The 14,459-nt window shown below is 40.9% G+C and overlaps 3 protein-coding genes across 4 annotated transcripts; all 3 read left to right on the top strand.

Moving 5' to 3' along the window:
- The first annotated feature begins 816 nt into the window (after window positions 1-816).
- rflnb (refilin B) lies at window positions 817-2,262 on the top strand. The gene is made up of 3 exons (XM_070829798.1): window positions 817-1,062; window positions 1,590-1,681; window positions 1,941-2,262. The coding sequence occupies exons 1-3, from the start codon at window positions 865-867 to the stop codon at window positions 2,257-2,259; spliced, it is 609 nt and encodes a 202-aa protein (XP_070685899.1). The 5' UTR covers window positions 817-864; the 3' UTR covers window positions 2,260-2,262.
- A 2,790-nt stretch (window positions 2,263-5,052) lies between these two features.
- Window positions 5,053-7,602, top strand: dus4l (dihydrouridine synthase 4-like (S. cerevisiae)). Its single transcript, XM_070828741.1, has 6 exons — window positions 5,053-5,371; window positions 5,629-5,750; window positions 5,940-6,057; window positions 6,356-6,478; window positions 6,760-6,986; window positions 7,113-7,602. The coding sequence occupies exons 1-6, from the start codon at window positions 5,280-5,282 to the stop codon at window positions 7,376-7,378; spliced, it is 948 nt and encodes a 315-aa protein (XP_070684842.1). The 5' UTR covers window positions 5,053-5,279; the 3' UTR covers window positions 7,379-7,602.
- Window positions 7,603-8,245: 643 nt separating this feature from the next.
- bcap29 (B cell receptor associated protein 29) lies at window positions 8,246-12,524 on the top strand. Of its 2 annotated transcripts, none has more exons than XM_070828744.1 (8): window positions 8,246-8,339; window positions 8,848-8,971; window positions 9,620-9,720; window positions 9,923-10,070; window positions 10,216-10,351; window positions 10,699-10,801; window positions 10,917-11,017; window positions 11,386-12,524. In XM_070828744.1, the coding sequence occupies exons 2-8, from the start codon at window positions 8,880-8,882 to the stop codon at window positions 11,419-11,421; spliced, it is 717 nt and encodes a 238-aa protein (XP_070684845.1). In that variant the 5' UTR covers window positions 8,246-8,339; window positions 8,848-8,879; the 3' UTR covers window positions 11,422-12,524. The 2 variants fall into 2 exon arrangements, with proteins under 2 accessions (XP_070684845.1, XP_070684844.1); XM_070828743.1 differs by having other exon boundaries at window positions 8,821-8,971.
- Window positions 12,525-14,459: the final 1,935 nt, after the last annotated feature.

The raw sequence follows: 14,459 nt of genomic DNA, 5'->3' as shown, positions 1-14,459 counted from the left end.
ACTGTTTATGTGTACATGAGTACACGTGTGTGCTATCAGTCTAGAATATTTAATCCTCTGCATTACTGTACACATTCCCGCCTTCAGGTGCAAGATGTCTCTTGTTTGTATTGTCTGAATTGTAAACGCAGGCAGTTATTGAACACTATTAAAACATTGCGCTTGCCAACTCCCTTGTGCTTCGTCAAATGGGTGTGTGCTGCTTCAATTTGCACAATACCAGGAAAAAAAAAATATATATATATATATATATATATATATATATCAACCTGGTTATGCAGGGTCCAATTTTGAATGAGGGGTTGGAAAGGATCCCGTCTCTGTTCGCCACTTAGCCTTCATCCAATCAGAAGCCTGTAAATGCTTCAAAAGGCGTTTCCTTTCGTGTGTGTGTGGATCTGAAGGCCCCCCTTTTTTTTTCTTTTGAGGGAGAAGGAGTTTGAAGAGGAGCCGCGGGCAGAAGGAGAGTCCACATCCTTTCTCTGCTCAGCTCAGAGGTGGACACACTGCATCAAGTCTTCTCACACACACATACACACACACACACACACTCTGACCGCGGAGTGGGGTCACGCTTTGCCAAAGTAAGGGACACCTTTTAGTTCTCTTGTGAAGTGTTTTTTTTTTTTTTTTTAAGGTCTGAAGTTGCTGGTTGTCTGGAAGCTGCTCGGTTGGGGGATATTTTTTTTTTTCCCAGTGGGCAGCCGTGCGTCCTGTCCGGGAAGAGGTCACGGTCGCACCGTGGGGGACTTCGCACCAAGATTAAACGCGCGGGACGCAAAGAGGAACTGCGGACTGGAAGTACTCTCCCCTGTCGTAATCTGCGCCGTACTCGCTGGAGTTTTGCAACTTTTCTAACCAGAGATGGTTGGCAGGTTGAACTTGCCAAATGTATGTGAAGGAGATCCGCTGGATATGAGCTGCAGGGCTGATAGAGGACTTGACAGCCCGGACTCTGGCTTGCCCCCCAGCCCGAGCCCCGGCGCCTGGCTGCTGCCCGTGTGCGCGGAGAAAGCCGGGGGGGTGAGCCCGGTGTCCGAAGACGAAGGAAGGGGCTCCCTGGTGGGTACCGACACTTCCCACACTATGCTGTGATTTTAAGCAATGTGTCAACGACCACAAACTGCAGCTAAACATTTGTTCTTTTTTTTAAAAATACCAGAACATTTTCATGGCTTGAAATCTGATATGGAACACTTTGCATGCCACTAGGAATTTGTATTGCACTCATGAAAGCCTGATAGTTTCCATAAATGCATGAGTAGATGTTGGAGGGGTAAGTTGCTCTGTCACACCAGGTTGTCTTTAAATTGGAATAGGTGTTCACACTGCACACAGGAAGTCTGCTCTGCCAATCACACAGTGCCCATTGTTTGGCAGACTCCCTGTCAGCCATTTTCTTCCTGTTAAATACCCTAAATGTTTGTGAAATATCACTTGAGACCCCCCCCCACCCCACCCTGCAGGAACTTTCTGCATGCTCTTCCCTACTGAAGAAAGTGGGTCACCTCAGCGCTGCACTGGGGCTATGAGAACGTGCAGTGTCAGATCCTTGTGTGTTGACTGGAGGGCTGACTTTTGCATTGCAGGTTCCAGTTTTACCCACCGGATCTTTCCAGCTGCACCCATTGTCCTTTGGAGAAGGCATAGCACTTGACCCATTACCGCCAAAGGAAATAAGGTGGGTTGGCTTTGATATGACCTGTTCTGTGCAGCGTTGGATGCTGCTGGAGTAGTAAATGTGCGCACCATGAGAACATGCAGGTTCTAGTATCTTTTTATATGTACCATGGCAGCCAATGACTGCAAAGTGCGTAAATAAGAGAACGGTGGACTTAGTTGACCCATAGTTGGGGTGTGTTTGGTGCAGCTGGGATGCAGACTAGTTTCGCTTCATGATTTTTGCACCAAGTTAAACCATTTAACTCTCCTTCCTCCAGATACACCTCATCCGTGCACTACAACTCAGACCGCCACTTCATCCAGGGCGTGGCCCTGCTGCCAATGGGCCAGGGCCTTGAACACTGCCGGCAGACCATCATGGCCGTGCCCCACAGCACCTGGCGGCACTACAAGACGCAGCTCGAGTTCCAGCCACGGCATCGGCCTCAGCACTTCAAGAGCACCACCATCATCTACCCCAAGAAAACCAGCGCCGTCTACACCACAGAGCTGAGCTACGACTGCCACCGACTATCCAGGCGATTTCTCTCCAGCGTGGAGCTGGAGGCAACTGGCCGGAGGGAGCTACCTCAGTGAGGGGCGGAGCAGGGGGGCAGGTGGCTGGGGGACACGCAAGGGTGTTTTGTTTTTTTTCCCACGGCTGCTATACTGTAGCTCCCCCTGTGCCATTGACCTGCTGTGTTGTTTGTACAGTTGCGTAGCCTCTTACCTTTTTAAGTGCCCTTCCCAAGCTGTGGACAGGCAGCATCTGTGCTGTGATGTTACGGATATCAGAGAGGACAAGACATGGAAAACGTGTGTGTGAAATATCCATTCAGTCCATGTCTTAATATGTTCATATCCATGCCAGTAGTTGGACTGGATATTTCATTAAATGCTTCACTTTGTAGCTAGTTGGTTTCCAGAGGCACGCTCATGCTTGATTTGTTTTTAATGGCTGTCGAACTGACTTCTATGGACAGAGATGAGGAGGATCCTTATTTGCCCTCAAAAGTCACTCCCCTCACGTCCTGTCAAGTTAGTCAAGTATGCAGACTGATTGGTTTTAACTAATGAACGGCGGGGCTTGCCCCAGTTCAAAGAATTTTTAGAAATGCTAACTTTGCAATATGGTTCAAAGCGACTGGCATGTAAGTGAGAGGAAGGGCAGTTTAATGTGGTGCTGGGGTTTGGATGCATGCTGCGAAATCACCGACTTATCCACGCTGTAAAAAGGATGTGGTGAAAGTTCTTCAATAGCACGTGTTCTGTTTGTTCACAGGGTATTGTGTATATCTGCACAACATTGGCACAAGCTAAGCTCTTCCCAACCTTTTCGCTCTGGCCACTGTTTATGGCTGCGATTCATAATGTATTATGTTTGTAGATTGAAGGGAGCTTGTCTGATTGTGATGCTCAAACTGATTAGGCAGGCAGTATGGATCATGAGTGTGGAGTTTACTGAAATGTGGATGGTGTTTTTGTTATCACTCACTGGCTTACTAGTGAAAATAAGAGGCTGCATTCCACTGCTATCACTTTCTTTGGCTTGACTTGGATTGAAATTGTATTTATTGTGTTTTAGGTTCTGAGGTTTTATCAGTTAATTAACGGGTCTCTCCACGGTCATGGCAAGGAATATTTTTCTGTGATGCCCTCTGTGCCTTATTGATGTATCCGTTGATGCTTCTTTTTGATATTAGTCACTTATCCAGTGCCAGTTTGAAATAAAGTGTTTATTAGGTAACAGTATTTTATGAAGAAGTGGTCATTTTTCTTTCTTAAAAATAATGACAGCAGACCGAGGAAATGAATTATTTGGGCCTGCAAAATAACAAATGCACTCTGAACACTGGAACTGCATGTCTGAATTCTCAAAATGGGTGACTGAGAGATGTGATTATCCCTCATCTCGGTACATGTGAACAAAAAAGCTCTTAACATGTTTTTTTGATGCTTTGCAGCTAATTTATTCAAACTAAATCATATTAAACGCTGTGGATGAATTGATGTACTATCAATCTCTGGTAGAAAGGATTAGATTAGAGGGTACTAGGATTTGGAGTGAGTGGTCCTTTTTTTTTTTTTTCTTTTTTTTTCTCAAGACTCATGGAAAAAAGACTTTTCTAGAACTGTGCTGCTTCAATGCCCTCATGTGGCCAGAGGGGAAAGTACTACAGAGAGCTTTTTGTCATTCCAGATCACAATCGATTCTGTACTTCAAAACATGTTTTTAACATTGCAGAGCTTAATTCTGATTCATAAAGATTTCCTGTTGACTTGGTGCTACACAGTGGAGACACTGGAAAAATGGGAATAATTGATATTACGTGCAACTGAGTCTGTATTTAAAATTACAACACACATGATTAGTACGTAGTACAAACAGACATAAAAGACACAGCATGAGAACGCCTCTGCTGATATCAGCCAGAAGTTACTAACTTTTGGCTTTTTACTTGATCCTCAAATAAGTTAAACATTAAATCCAACTCATAATCTCTCTCTCATCTTGTGACCATTGAGTCTGTTCTACTGATAGGGTGTGGAAAGAAGAGGAAAAAGAAAAAAGGTTGCAGCATTCATGTGTATTCCATTAGGTCAATGTTTCTTGAGCAGGCAAGTACCAGAGGGGTTTCCACAGAAGATGCCTCTTCCATTGGCCACCCTGAGCCGATGAAGGCTGCTGAGGAACCGTAAGTATTGGGTAACATCGTCTACTATGATCTCAGTGTATTTCATTGTTTTTTGGTTTCACTACATATAAGTCATTTTGGTATTGCAGCCCTGCGTTGTTGCACCGATGAAGCTGATCTTCACAACCTGCCAAGTATTCGGTTATCGGTTAGAAAAACAACAGAAACAAACTAACTTTGTGCTGATCCTTTGGAATATATTTTTCATTCTTTATTGTATCTTCTATTTATATGCTGCCTACATATTTTATAGTTATATTATCTGCAGGATAAATTATGACTGTAGTTTGGTGTAAATGAAAACTTGTTTCATATATTTACTGTTTAAATCAAACCAGCAATGTTCATGGACATTTTAATTCTATATATGTCCCTACATGTGTGAGAAGTTATTCTAAAATAATTCCTCAAACTGAATGGAGTATTATGCGCTTTAGTAAATGAAAAGCTCGGGATGTACCGTTTCCCTACAGAACCTGAATGCAGCATAGCTCGAAAAGGTATTGCGCAGCTGTGTAGTTGTGACATCACGTATTTTTACGTTTTACAATAATTTAACAAAAATATTTTTTCTATAAACTTAAACCAATTACACTGGTTGTTTATGGCTTAAAGAATAAAAAATAAAAATAAAAAATAAAATCTACATCGTATGACGTCTGAGTTCAGAGGTCACAAACACGCCCACATTTCTTCCCGCATGGTGCGTCGTTGTTTAATGTTGTCCTGAAGTAAACCTGTATATACCTGCGTGTCTGTGCGTGACTTTCCGTGGAATATCCAGTCTCGTGTCGTCTGTGAAACGATGAAATAGATGTCAGACGAACAGAACATATCAGAAACACATTTTTAAACTCTACTCTCTCATATTGAGCCAGTTAGCTTATTATGCTAGCAGGCTAACGGCGCTGCTGGTGAAGAATGAAGACTTCTAACGGTAACACCGGTGTCATGGACATGTTTGAAAAGGGAAAAGTCCTGAAAATATGTGCTCCAATGGTTCGGTACTCAAAGTAAGTGAGTTTTGTTTTCTTTATATGTCGGGAGCCGTTACTTTTGTTGTTTGTGCTGTACTGGATTACATAACATTCAAGGAGGGAAACCCTAACTTAAATAATGTTAATGTTATTAATTAGTTAGTAATTGAGTTGTCCTCATCTCAAGTGTTTCATAAAGCAGTCTGATCTTCTGCCTTAATTAAACAAGAGATGTGCTGTGGTTTAAACGAGCCTTTATTGCGTGCCTGTTAATAGAGTCCTGTTCCTCACAGGCTTGCATTCAGGACCCTGGTGAGGAAATACAACTGTGATATCTGCTTCACTCCGATGATAGTTGCTGCAGACTTCATGCGATCTGTCAAAGCCAGAGACAGTGAATTCACTACAAATGAGCGTGAGTGGCTGTTACAATATGAGCTGTGATGATGAAATACTATAATGTTTTGCAGCAACCAACAAGCATCATTCCACAAAGCTGCCAGTCACATGGTGGATGTGTTGTCAGTTGTGAGCTTTGTACATGCTGCCATGTTTTGAGACCAAGCTTTGAGCCCCATTGCTCGTGTTTCCTTTCCCTTCTCAGATGACCGGCCGCTGGTGGTGCAGTTTGCTGCCTCTGATGCTCAGACTCTGGCTGATGCAGCCTGTGTGGTAGCGCCTTTCTCTGATGGAGTTGACCTCAACTGTGGCTGCCCCCAAAGGTGCAACTACTAACATTCAGCCCTGATACACTTTTGGCGATCAGTCACTTTTTATTACACTGTTATTTCATCATTTTGATTTTAGGTTAAAACACTCAAAGTTTGTTTGGAATATTCTTTTCTAATGGAAAATTATATGTTTGTATTTTCATCCCTGGTATTTCAAGTACCAATTAGGTTTAACCATGACGGATGATTAGATAAGAATCTTTCGTGGATCCCGCCCCCCTTGCATGCAAATTCAGACTATTTTCTTTTTATCTAGGTTGTTTTATCAGCTTTGTTGTTGTGTTTTCAGATGGGCTATGTCAGCCGGGTATGGTGCATGTCTCATCAACAACCCTGAACTCGTGAAAGACATGGTCAGACATGTCAGAAACCAAGTGGACAATCCCAACTATACAGCATCAATCAAAATAAGGTAAAAATCTTGAGCCATTTTGACACTGGTTGCTAGAGTGACAGATCTGCTGGGCCAATTTGATATCAGATCTTTAAAACTCACAAATATTAACACCAGCATTGCCTCAACAATCCAGTATTGGTTGGGCTATACATTATATTGTCCCTGGCAAAAATACATTTTGTATGTCAGAATACATTTTGAACACTTACATGTGTGCCCCTGTGTAAAACCAGGGTCACAGCCTAATAATGATAATAATAATAATAAAAAAAGAACAAATTTCACTTCACACGCAGAATTCACAAGGACCTGAGGCGAACGGTGGATCTGTGCCAGAAGGCTGAATCAGCAGGAGTGTCATGGATAACAGTCCACGGCCGTACATCAGAAGAGCGCCACCAGCCAGTCCACTATGACGCCATAAAGACGATCAAAGACAGCGTAACTGTCCCTGTCATTGCTAATGGGGACATTAAGTACCTCCGTGATGTGGACTCCATTTACCAGCGTACCAGTGTCGATGGTGGGTTTGTTTTCAACATATTGCACTCTTGATAATTTACACTCTAATCAACGCATGACAGATGCTTAAATGATGCTATTCTTTTCGAATTTGTTCAATTGTTGCTTGTTTGGGTTTGCTTTTTAGGTGTGATGGCTGCGCGGGGGTTGCTCGCTAACCCTGCCATGTTCACCGGCTATGAGGATACTCCTTTGGAGTGTATATGGGACTGGGTGGACATCTCTATAGAGCAGGGAACTCCATTCACCTGCTTCCACCACCATCTTATCTACATGCTGGAGAGAGTTAGCTCCCAGCCCGAGAGAAAAGTGTTTAATTCTCTGTCTAGTACCTCAGCTGTAATAGATTACCTCCAGAACACATATGGGTCGGTGCCTGATCTGGGAACATGAGCATATCGAAATGTGATAAACTTGATTTTAGTGTTTTTGATTGTATTTTATTTTTGTGCCAAATAAAAACTCAAAGCCATAGCTTAACAGGTCTGTCCTCTTCATTGCTATGTTTTCTCCAGTCAAGCTTGAACTGAAATGGTAGTCATGTATCTGTTTAGGAACAGTGAGGAAGTGCAAACTGAAGCTTGAGAAGATATTGTATACCTTGCAATAATGTCAAAATCATCAGATGTGAAGGATAATACAACTAAATTACAGAGTCTTTGCTTGATGATTCATTTTCCTGAGCGCCTATTTTTTTGTAAATCAATATAATGTGTAAAATTATTCATGACAACGGGTATAATGGTTTGCAATTTGCAGCGATGAGTCAAACGAATCAATAACATGACTGGATATAAATGTGGTTTTGCTAATTGATGTCTTGAAAGGAACAGACCGGAAATACTGCGATTTTTGCCTTCAAAGTAAAATTGAGATGTGTCCAGAATCCATGCAAAAAGGAGGGGCATAGGTCAGACAATGGAATCTTGACAAATACTGAACAAATAATGACTCAGCCATGTTAATGTTTGATAACACGTCATGAAGACGATCAAATTATGTTTTACATAACTAAATTAATGATGGTCCGTAAGTCAGCCACTAGCGATTCAGTGCGAATTTTTTAGAAGTAAGGTTACCTTCCTACTGCTGCCAACACTTGGTGTAACTGAGTGAGAAGACGCTGGTGGGTCCGGACTGAAAGGCTGTCAAATATCTAACTTTAACTAACTTCACAGCGATCAACATAATTCGTCACATATTCGTTTTATGTTGAAAAACTGGACCGGATGTTAGGTCCTTCACAGGCGCCTGCTGGAACAGGAAGAGACGAGCAGTCAAACTTTGCTCTGGTTCATTTCACAAGTTCTCCAAAGTTTCTCCCTGTCGTTGTCAGTATTTTAATAACTTGTGGGTAAGTTGTGTAAATGTATAGCTAAACTGTGACATGAACTTAGACTCCTTCTTTATCGACTGAATATTTAGCTGCAGCTTATTGCTGTAAGCTGTAACGTTAGCTAGCAGTTCAGGAAACGTTCACGTTAGCTTTTATCAACGCAGCATTGGATTTATAATTTAACACATAGTCAGAAGATAAGAAGACTGCATGTATTATCATGTTATTGATATTTTCCTCCAATAAGCATAGAAATACTCCATTTGTTGTTACTTATTTGTTGTGGTGGCGCTGTAACGTAAATGGATTAGATTGTGTTAGACAACGTTAGCGTTGCTAGTTTATGTTAGGGTATGTGAACTGTGCGGCTAAGGAGCTTAAGTTATCATTTCAACAGAGGCTGCACTGTTTTCTCAAGAGAAGAAAAGCCACACAAGCTAAACCTCACAGCTGTACTGACCGAGCTTTATTTCCGCGGTTTTTATTTTTTTATTTTCAGGTGTCTGCCCTGTCTGTCTTGTGTCAGGTTAACATCACCTTCAGGGGCCCACATCAGAGATGACGCTGCAATGGACCGCTGTGGCCACTTTTCTCTATGTGGAGATGGGTATTCTGGTCATCCTCTGTTTACCCTTCATCTCAGCCAGGAGGTGAGTAACAGCTCTGAATCACATGTGCACCAGGCTTGTATGAACGCAACATGGTTGTATAATCAATATAAACAAAACCTGTGGGTTGCACAGTCTTGACAAATACATTCAGTTGCCAGTTTATTAGGTAAACCTAGCTTAAAATTAATGCAGTCTAATGGAGTGGACCTATAATAAATCCTTCATCAAGGTTCAGTTCTTGTTAAAACTGTTGTTAGAGAGGTGTAGTTTCAGCTGCGTGGCCATTTTGGAGGCTGTAAGGAGGACTAGGAGTATGTGGTGCTGTTAAGCTGTATTATGTTGTACTGGCAGCTGCTTTAATCATTGTGTTCAACCACTTCTATTAATAGTGATGGTAGGCCACGTAACAGATCCAGCTCTGTATAATGTAATTCAGTCAAAAAGCATCACCGGCTACATTTTCAAAAAATGACCATACCGTTGAATCTTCACCTTTTCTAAAACAGAACACAGTAATGCAGAAACTGGGAGGATTTATCGTAGGGCTGTTGTATTAGACTAGATGGTATTGGTTTTCTGTAAGTTTGCCTTATAAACAGGCTACAGAGTGTACACTGTCAATTTTAGTGATCTTGCATAAGACCTGCTTGTCTGTAAATAAGTGTGATTATGTGCACGTGGTTGCAGGTGGCAGAGTATTTTCCAGCTGAGGATCTGGAACTGTGTGGCAAGATTTTGGAACAAAGTGTTTCTCACAATGATCATCATACTTATTGTTCTCTTCCTTGGTAAGTGAAACATCAAGTGTTTCAGGTTTTTCAAGAGTATAACCAGTGAACAGGGAGAAAATTGGGTGATATCAGCGTACTGTTGGACACTGTAACAGAATCAGATCATGTGACTATGGACAGAAATTTTAAATTGAAAACTATATGAAGATGATATATAGTAGAAAACGTTATTACTCATAGCCTCCATCTTTTTCTTTAGATGCCGTGCGTGAGGTGAGGAAATATTCAGCTAAAGAACTTGGCACAGATGCCAAGCTGCAGCCGAACATGTTCGACCACCTGCACATGAAGCTTTTTAGAGCCCAGAGGAACCTCTACATCTCTGGCTTCGCTGTCTTCCTCTGGCTGTGAGTCTTTGCTCTCTTCTATTGATATGATACATGGACACAACATCAAAAAAGGAATCAACAGATGGGTAATTAACAAAAAATTAGTTACTTGCAGATTTAGATCCGTCCCTTGAATTTCTTTTATCTTATTAAATTTTTGCAGGGTTATTAAGCGAATGGTCACCTTGATTAACCAACTGGCATCAGTGTCGGGCACCACGGCTGCTCTTCAGGCGCAGGCTGACGGTGCTAATCAGACCGCCAAGAAATATATGGAAGACAATGAGCTGCTGAAACAGGTGGGCCCCACATTAGTTAGTAAAGGCTGTTAAAGCAAAATCGACATCAGACAAGCGAGTAGAGCCAGACTATACTGTTAAACAATTAAATGGATTTGAGTTTACCTGGAAAAAAAATCATTGGCAGATTTTAGTTGGTGTTTTTGTCTTTCAACATTAAATTTGCATCTGGGTGATCAGACTTGGGCTTTTGTCTTTCTGTAGCCCACAGCCCTTTTATTCACTGCTATCCCTGTAGCTGACTCTGTTTGGTGAAGCTGAATATGTACATTTAATTGGAGTTGCACGTTGCTGAAGAGATGCTCTATTTCATGCACTTGAGATTCATGTCATTTGATTTATTTTAGACTCTGATGGAGGGAAAGAGTGGTAAGGCTACCGCAGAGGGCATGGAGCTGTTGAGGAAAGAAGTTGAGAAGCTGAAGGAAGAGCTGAAGACCTCAACAAATGGTTAGTCTCCAATGCACACGTGCACTTGCCCACTGTAATATTTGTGTGCTGTCACCTCTAGCAGCTAAAGACAGCGGCGATGCCCTGTGCTAATGTGTGCTTGTTTCCTCTTCAGCCCTGAAGAACTCCCAGTCAGAGGCAGATGTGATGAAGAAGCAGATGGACGGCCTCGCCAGGGAGTATGACAGACTGTTGAAAGAACATCAGGAGCTCCAGGTGATGCTAAGTGCTAAACACAGCAGGATAATGACTTGTTGGGTCATTCACTACTTAGATTTCAGAGTGGCATTAAAACGAATCTGCATCAGACAGGATGGATGCATGGCTCCTCCGTAATTCATGTTTTAAGAAGCCTGTCCATTTCAGTCTATTTCAATACTATTGAAGGACGGCAAAAATCTCCAGGAACTGAGAAAAAAATGAGAATTTGGATTTTTAAGAGATAAATGGAATAGATTTCATTCCATTATTTCCTTTACAAATCCATTGTTTTTAAGCTTAGTGAACCCCAACGCATTTATGTGTCCTTACACAATATGACGACACATCAGCTGACATTTTCTTGTCATTTTCTGTCTTTTCAGAATCTTCAAGACAGTGGAAACAAAAAGGATGACTAGTTGTCATAAAATCCTTAAAGGTTGAAGTGTTTACACAGCAGCTTAGCCCAAGCACAAGAGAGCCACATGCTTTATCTTCATATAACACCTTGTGTCACAGTGCATGCCACAAAACCGGGACTGGGTCCTCTGAGGCGCAGACTTTGGCTGGTATCAGTCGCGGTTTTAAAGCATGGACGCAAAATTTTTTATTAGGGCACCAGACTGGCTTAAATGACGTGAGTAATATTTGATGGTCTGCCTGGTGCAGTTTGCATAAGAGGATTGCGTTTTCGAGCGCAAACTCTATCAGGCAGATTAATTGCGCAAGGTAATTGGAGAGAAGTCGGGCAGTAATCAAGCCAGGTCTGATCACAGAGCACTTGAATATGTTAAAGGAATCTGCAGCCAGGTTGGATGTTGTTTTATGGTTTGTGTCGTTCGTTTTAGCTCGTCGCACAGTGTGGAGTGTAAGATTTGTCGTAAGATGGAGCACTCTATTGCTGTGGGAAACTATGAATGTATTTTGATACCAAGGCTTTGATCTTTGTTTCTGTATATAGCGGGAACGCCTGCCTCTCCCACTTTGAGCTTAAGACACCATGCAATTTCAGTCTGCGCTTGCATGGCTGTGAATATAGTTTGGATGCTGAATATTAGTTTGGATGTACAGTTGCACTTAGACAAACCATCTTCACATATTTGTTGTTGTTTTACAGCTCATGATCTCTACTTTTTTTAATATAAGTGGTGGTGAATGATAATAATTTTCCATCATCCAGTGCTTATTTTCCTCTTTCATTCCTTAGAATCCTACTTACTTTATCTGTGGATATAAATATAATTGAATATCTATAGGGATAGAAAGAAAGAAAATTAGATTCAATCTTGGTGAAAAGTAGGAGCTGAAATACGTCTTGAGCATATTTCTAAGCCACAGAATGTCCAGATATTTCCGTTATCCAGTTTTATATGATAAAGATTTGTTATTTGGTTACTTTTCGGGTCGTAAGATTGACAAAATGCTTCCTCGTGTTCTCTGATAGTTTAAGACGGATCAGACTGTAAAAGTGCCTTTTTATTTGGATGTAGTGCATATTGTTTAATAAAGATACATTTCTTTATACTCTGCCTTGTTTTAAATAATTAGCACCTTGAATAAATAACACCAACACATAATTTGATTGGATATTAAAAGTTTTATTTTTAGTATTACATTGAAGATATCCTTTGAAATTTTACAAAAATAATCCAAGAAAATTATTTACATTCTGATTTCTTTAATGCAAGCAAATGCCTTGTATTACTGAGATAGTGACTTCCTTCCTCTGTGTCTGTCCAGGTCGCCACCTGAAACTGAACCTGTATTCAAAAGACAATACAGTCTGCCAACATGGTACATACCCATTTGGGAACTAAAGTCTTACGAGATGATAATATGCTATACATTTACTAACACAAAACTATTTTTTTTTAAAAAAGAAAACTCTTGAGAGATAGTAGCCTGACAATTTATTCTTAAAGGGAGAAATTAGTTTGACAGATTTCAAAGTAATGGTGTCTGATTTTGGGATGAAGCCGTTGATGAGAATAAAACAAATCGGAAAAACCTGAGAACAGACATTATAATATATTTGTGATATTTCTTTTTCTGATTTTGGCACAGGAGCTGTCCAAAAAATATACCCCCAAAACCTAAAAAGAGACTGACTTGTAACACACACGCTATAGCAATGGCTGAAAATTTCCTGTGGTGATACTTTAAAGACTTACATACAGTATATCCTTTATCAACATTGCAGCGGTACTAATTTGGCCTAACACACGTTAACCACCAGACACGAGAGCATGTTTTCACCTCGGCCAACACACACGTTTTGTTGTGTTTCTTTGAACTTGCCGAGATATTCAGAGCAGGTTCAGATTAATCCTAATTTAGACAGATTTAGAGTTCAGTGGGGCTGTTGCTGGTTGAAAGTACAAAGAATATGGTCCTGCCTCCTAGTGGACATTATCAATATTGAAAGCAGCCTAAAGTACAATTTCCATTTATGTATAGTATGGAGTATGAATACCAAAGGAACAAATTCACATCCAGAAAGCACACAACACAAACTTCAGTACAATCAGATCTGACTTTGGGCTTAAAATAAAAGACAGAAATAAAACTTTTTTTTTTTTTTTCTAAATGAGTGTAAAGACCTAAATTCAGTTTGAAATTTAAAATGAAATAGTCTCCGTGTATCTGCTCAAAATGTTACAAAATAGCTCTCTACTATCAGCAAGACAGATGACGCACGTGTGATTCAGAGGTAAGTGTTGAGTGAATGAGGCACATACGTTAAATCAACAACCGCCAATCTCTCCAAAAGCTCCTGAAATACATGTTCAAACAACAACCTGTTTCTCTCTCCTGTTTCAAATTCCTCACTTCCTCTTTCCTTTTGAAGGCCTAATTATCCTCATATTTATCATATTTCTGGTTAAATTTAGCATCGAGCCTCTGGTTTCTAAGGCCACTTTTCCTCCTCTGCTCAGGAACAGTGATGTCGGGAGGAAAAGCTCAATTTTAAAGACGAAAATCCAAAGAGGCAGCTTTAGATGTGCTGGTTTTCAGAATTCTACTAGTTTTGTTGTGAGTCTGTACAAGTCACACATTTCCCCCGCAATCTCTCGTTCAACTATTAAAACAGAAAAAATATTGTTATACTTTTCTTTACAAGGAAAAAAAAAAAAAAAACAAGCACGTACATTCAAGAAATATTTCAGTTCTATCAAATTACTGTCAAATTCACAAAGCCTTCACAGGTCCAGTAGTACAAATATAGAATTTATGCTCTATATGAGATGATCAGCTACAACATGTGATTCCCTGCAATTCTCATTTGTTTGTGTGTGTGTGCGCGCATGTGTACAGTATCACTCTGTACGTGCTGTTGGTGCATATGTTACGTGTGTGTGTTTGTATTTGTTCATCTGTGGTGTGTGTGTGTGTGTGTTTGTATTTGTTCGTGTGTGTGTGTGTGTGTGTGTGTGTGTGTGAGTGAGACGAGGAGGGT

This window comes from Pempheris klunzingeri, chromosome 4 (genome assembly GCF_042242105.1).
Source record: "Pempheris klunzingeri isolate RE-2024b chromosome 4, fPemKlu1.hap1, whole genome shotgun sequence".
NCBI classification, from domain to species: Eukaryota; Metazoa; Chordata; class Actinopteri; order Acropomatiformes; family Pempheridae; genus Pempheris; species Pempheris klunzingeri.
Note: the sequence above shows the minus strand (reverse complement) of the source record. Positions and strands in the feature narration are given on the sequence as shown.

Bases quoted from the DNA above. Each gene is read 5' to 3' on its own strand.
- bcap29 (XM_070828744.1), top strand. From the start codon at position 8,880: ATGACGCTGCAATGGACCGCTGTGGCCACTTTTCTCTATGTGGAGATG. The intron at 10,071-10,215 runs GTGAGTCTTTGC...AAATTTTTGCAG, and splicing joins TTCGCTGTCTTCCTCTGGCT to GGTTATTAAGCGAATGGTCA. The intron at 10,352-10,698 runs GTGGGCCCCACA...GATTTATTTTAG, and splicing joins ACAATGAGCTGCTGAAACAG to ACTCTGATGGAGGGAAAGAG.
- dus4l (XM_070828741.1), top strand. From the start codon at position 5,280: ATGAAGACTTCTAACGGTAACACCGGTGTCATGGACATGTTTGAAAAG. The intron at 5,372-5,628 runs GTAAGTGAGTTT...TGTTCCTCACAG, and splicing joins CCAATGGTTCGGTACTCAAA to GCTTGCATTCAGGACCCTGG. The intron at 6,479-6,759 runs GTAAAAATCTTG...CTTCACACGCAG, and splicing joins ACAGCATCAATCAAAATAAG to AATTCACAAGGACCTGAGGC.
- rflnb (XM_070829798.1), top strand. From the start codon at position 865: ATGGTTGGCAGGTTGAACTTGCCAAATGTATGTGAAGGAGATCCGCTG. The intron at 1,063-1,589 runs GTGGGTACCGAC...TTTGCATTGCAG, and splicing joins ACGAAGGAAGGGGCTCCCTG to GTTCCAGTTTTACCCACCGG. The intron at 1,682-1,940 runs GTGGGTTGGCTT...TCCTTCCTCCAG, and splicing joins TTACCGCCAAAGGAAATAAG to ATACACCTCATCCGTGCACT.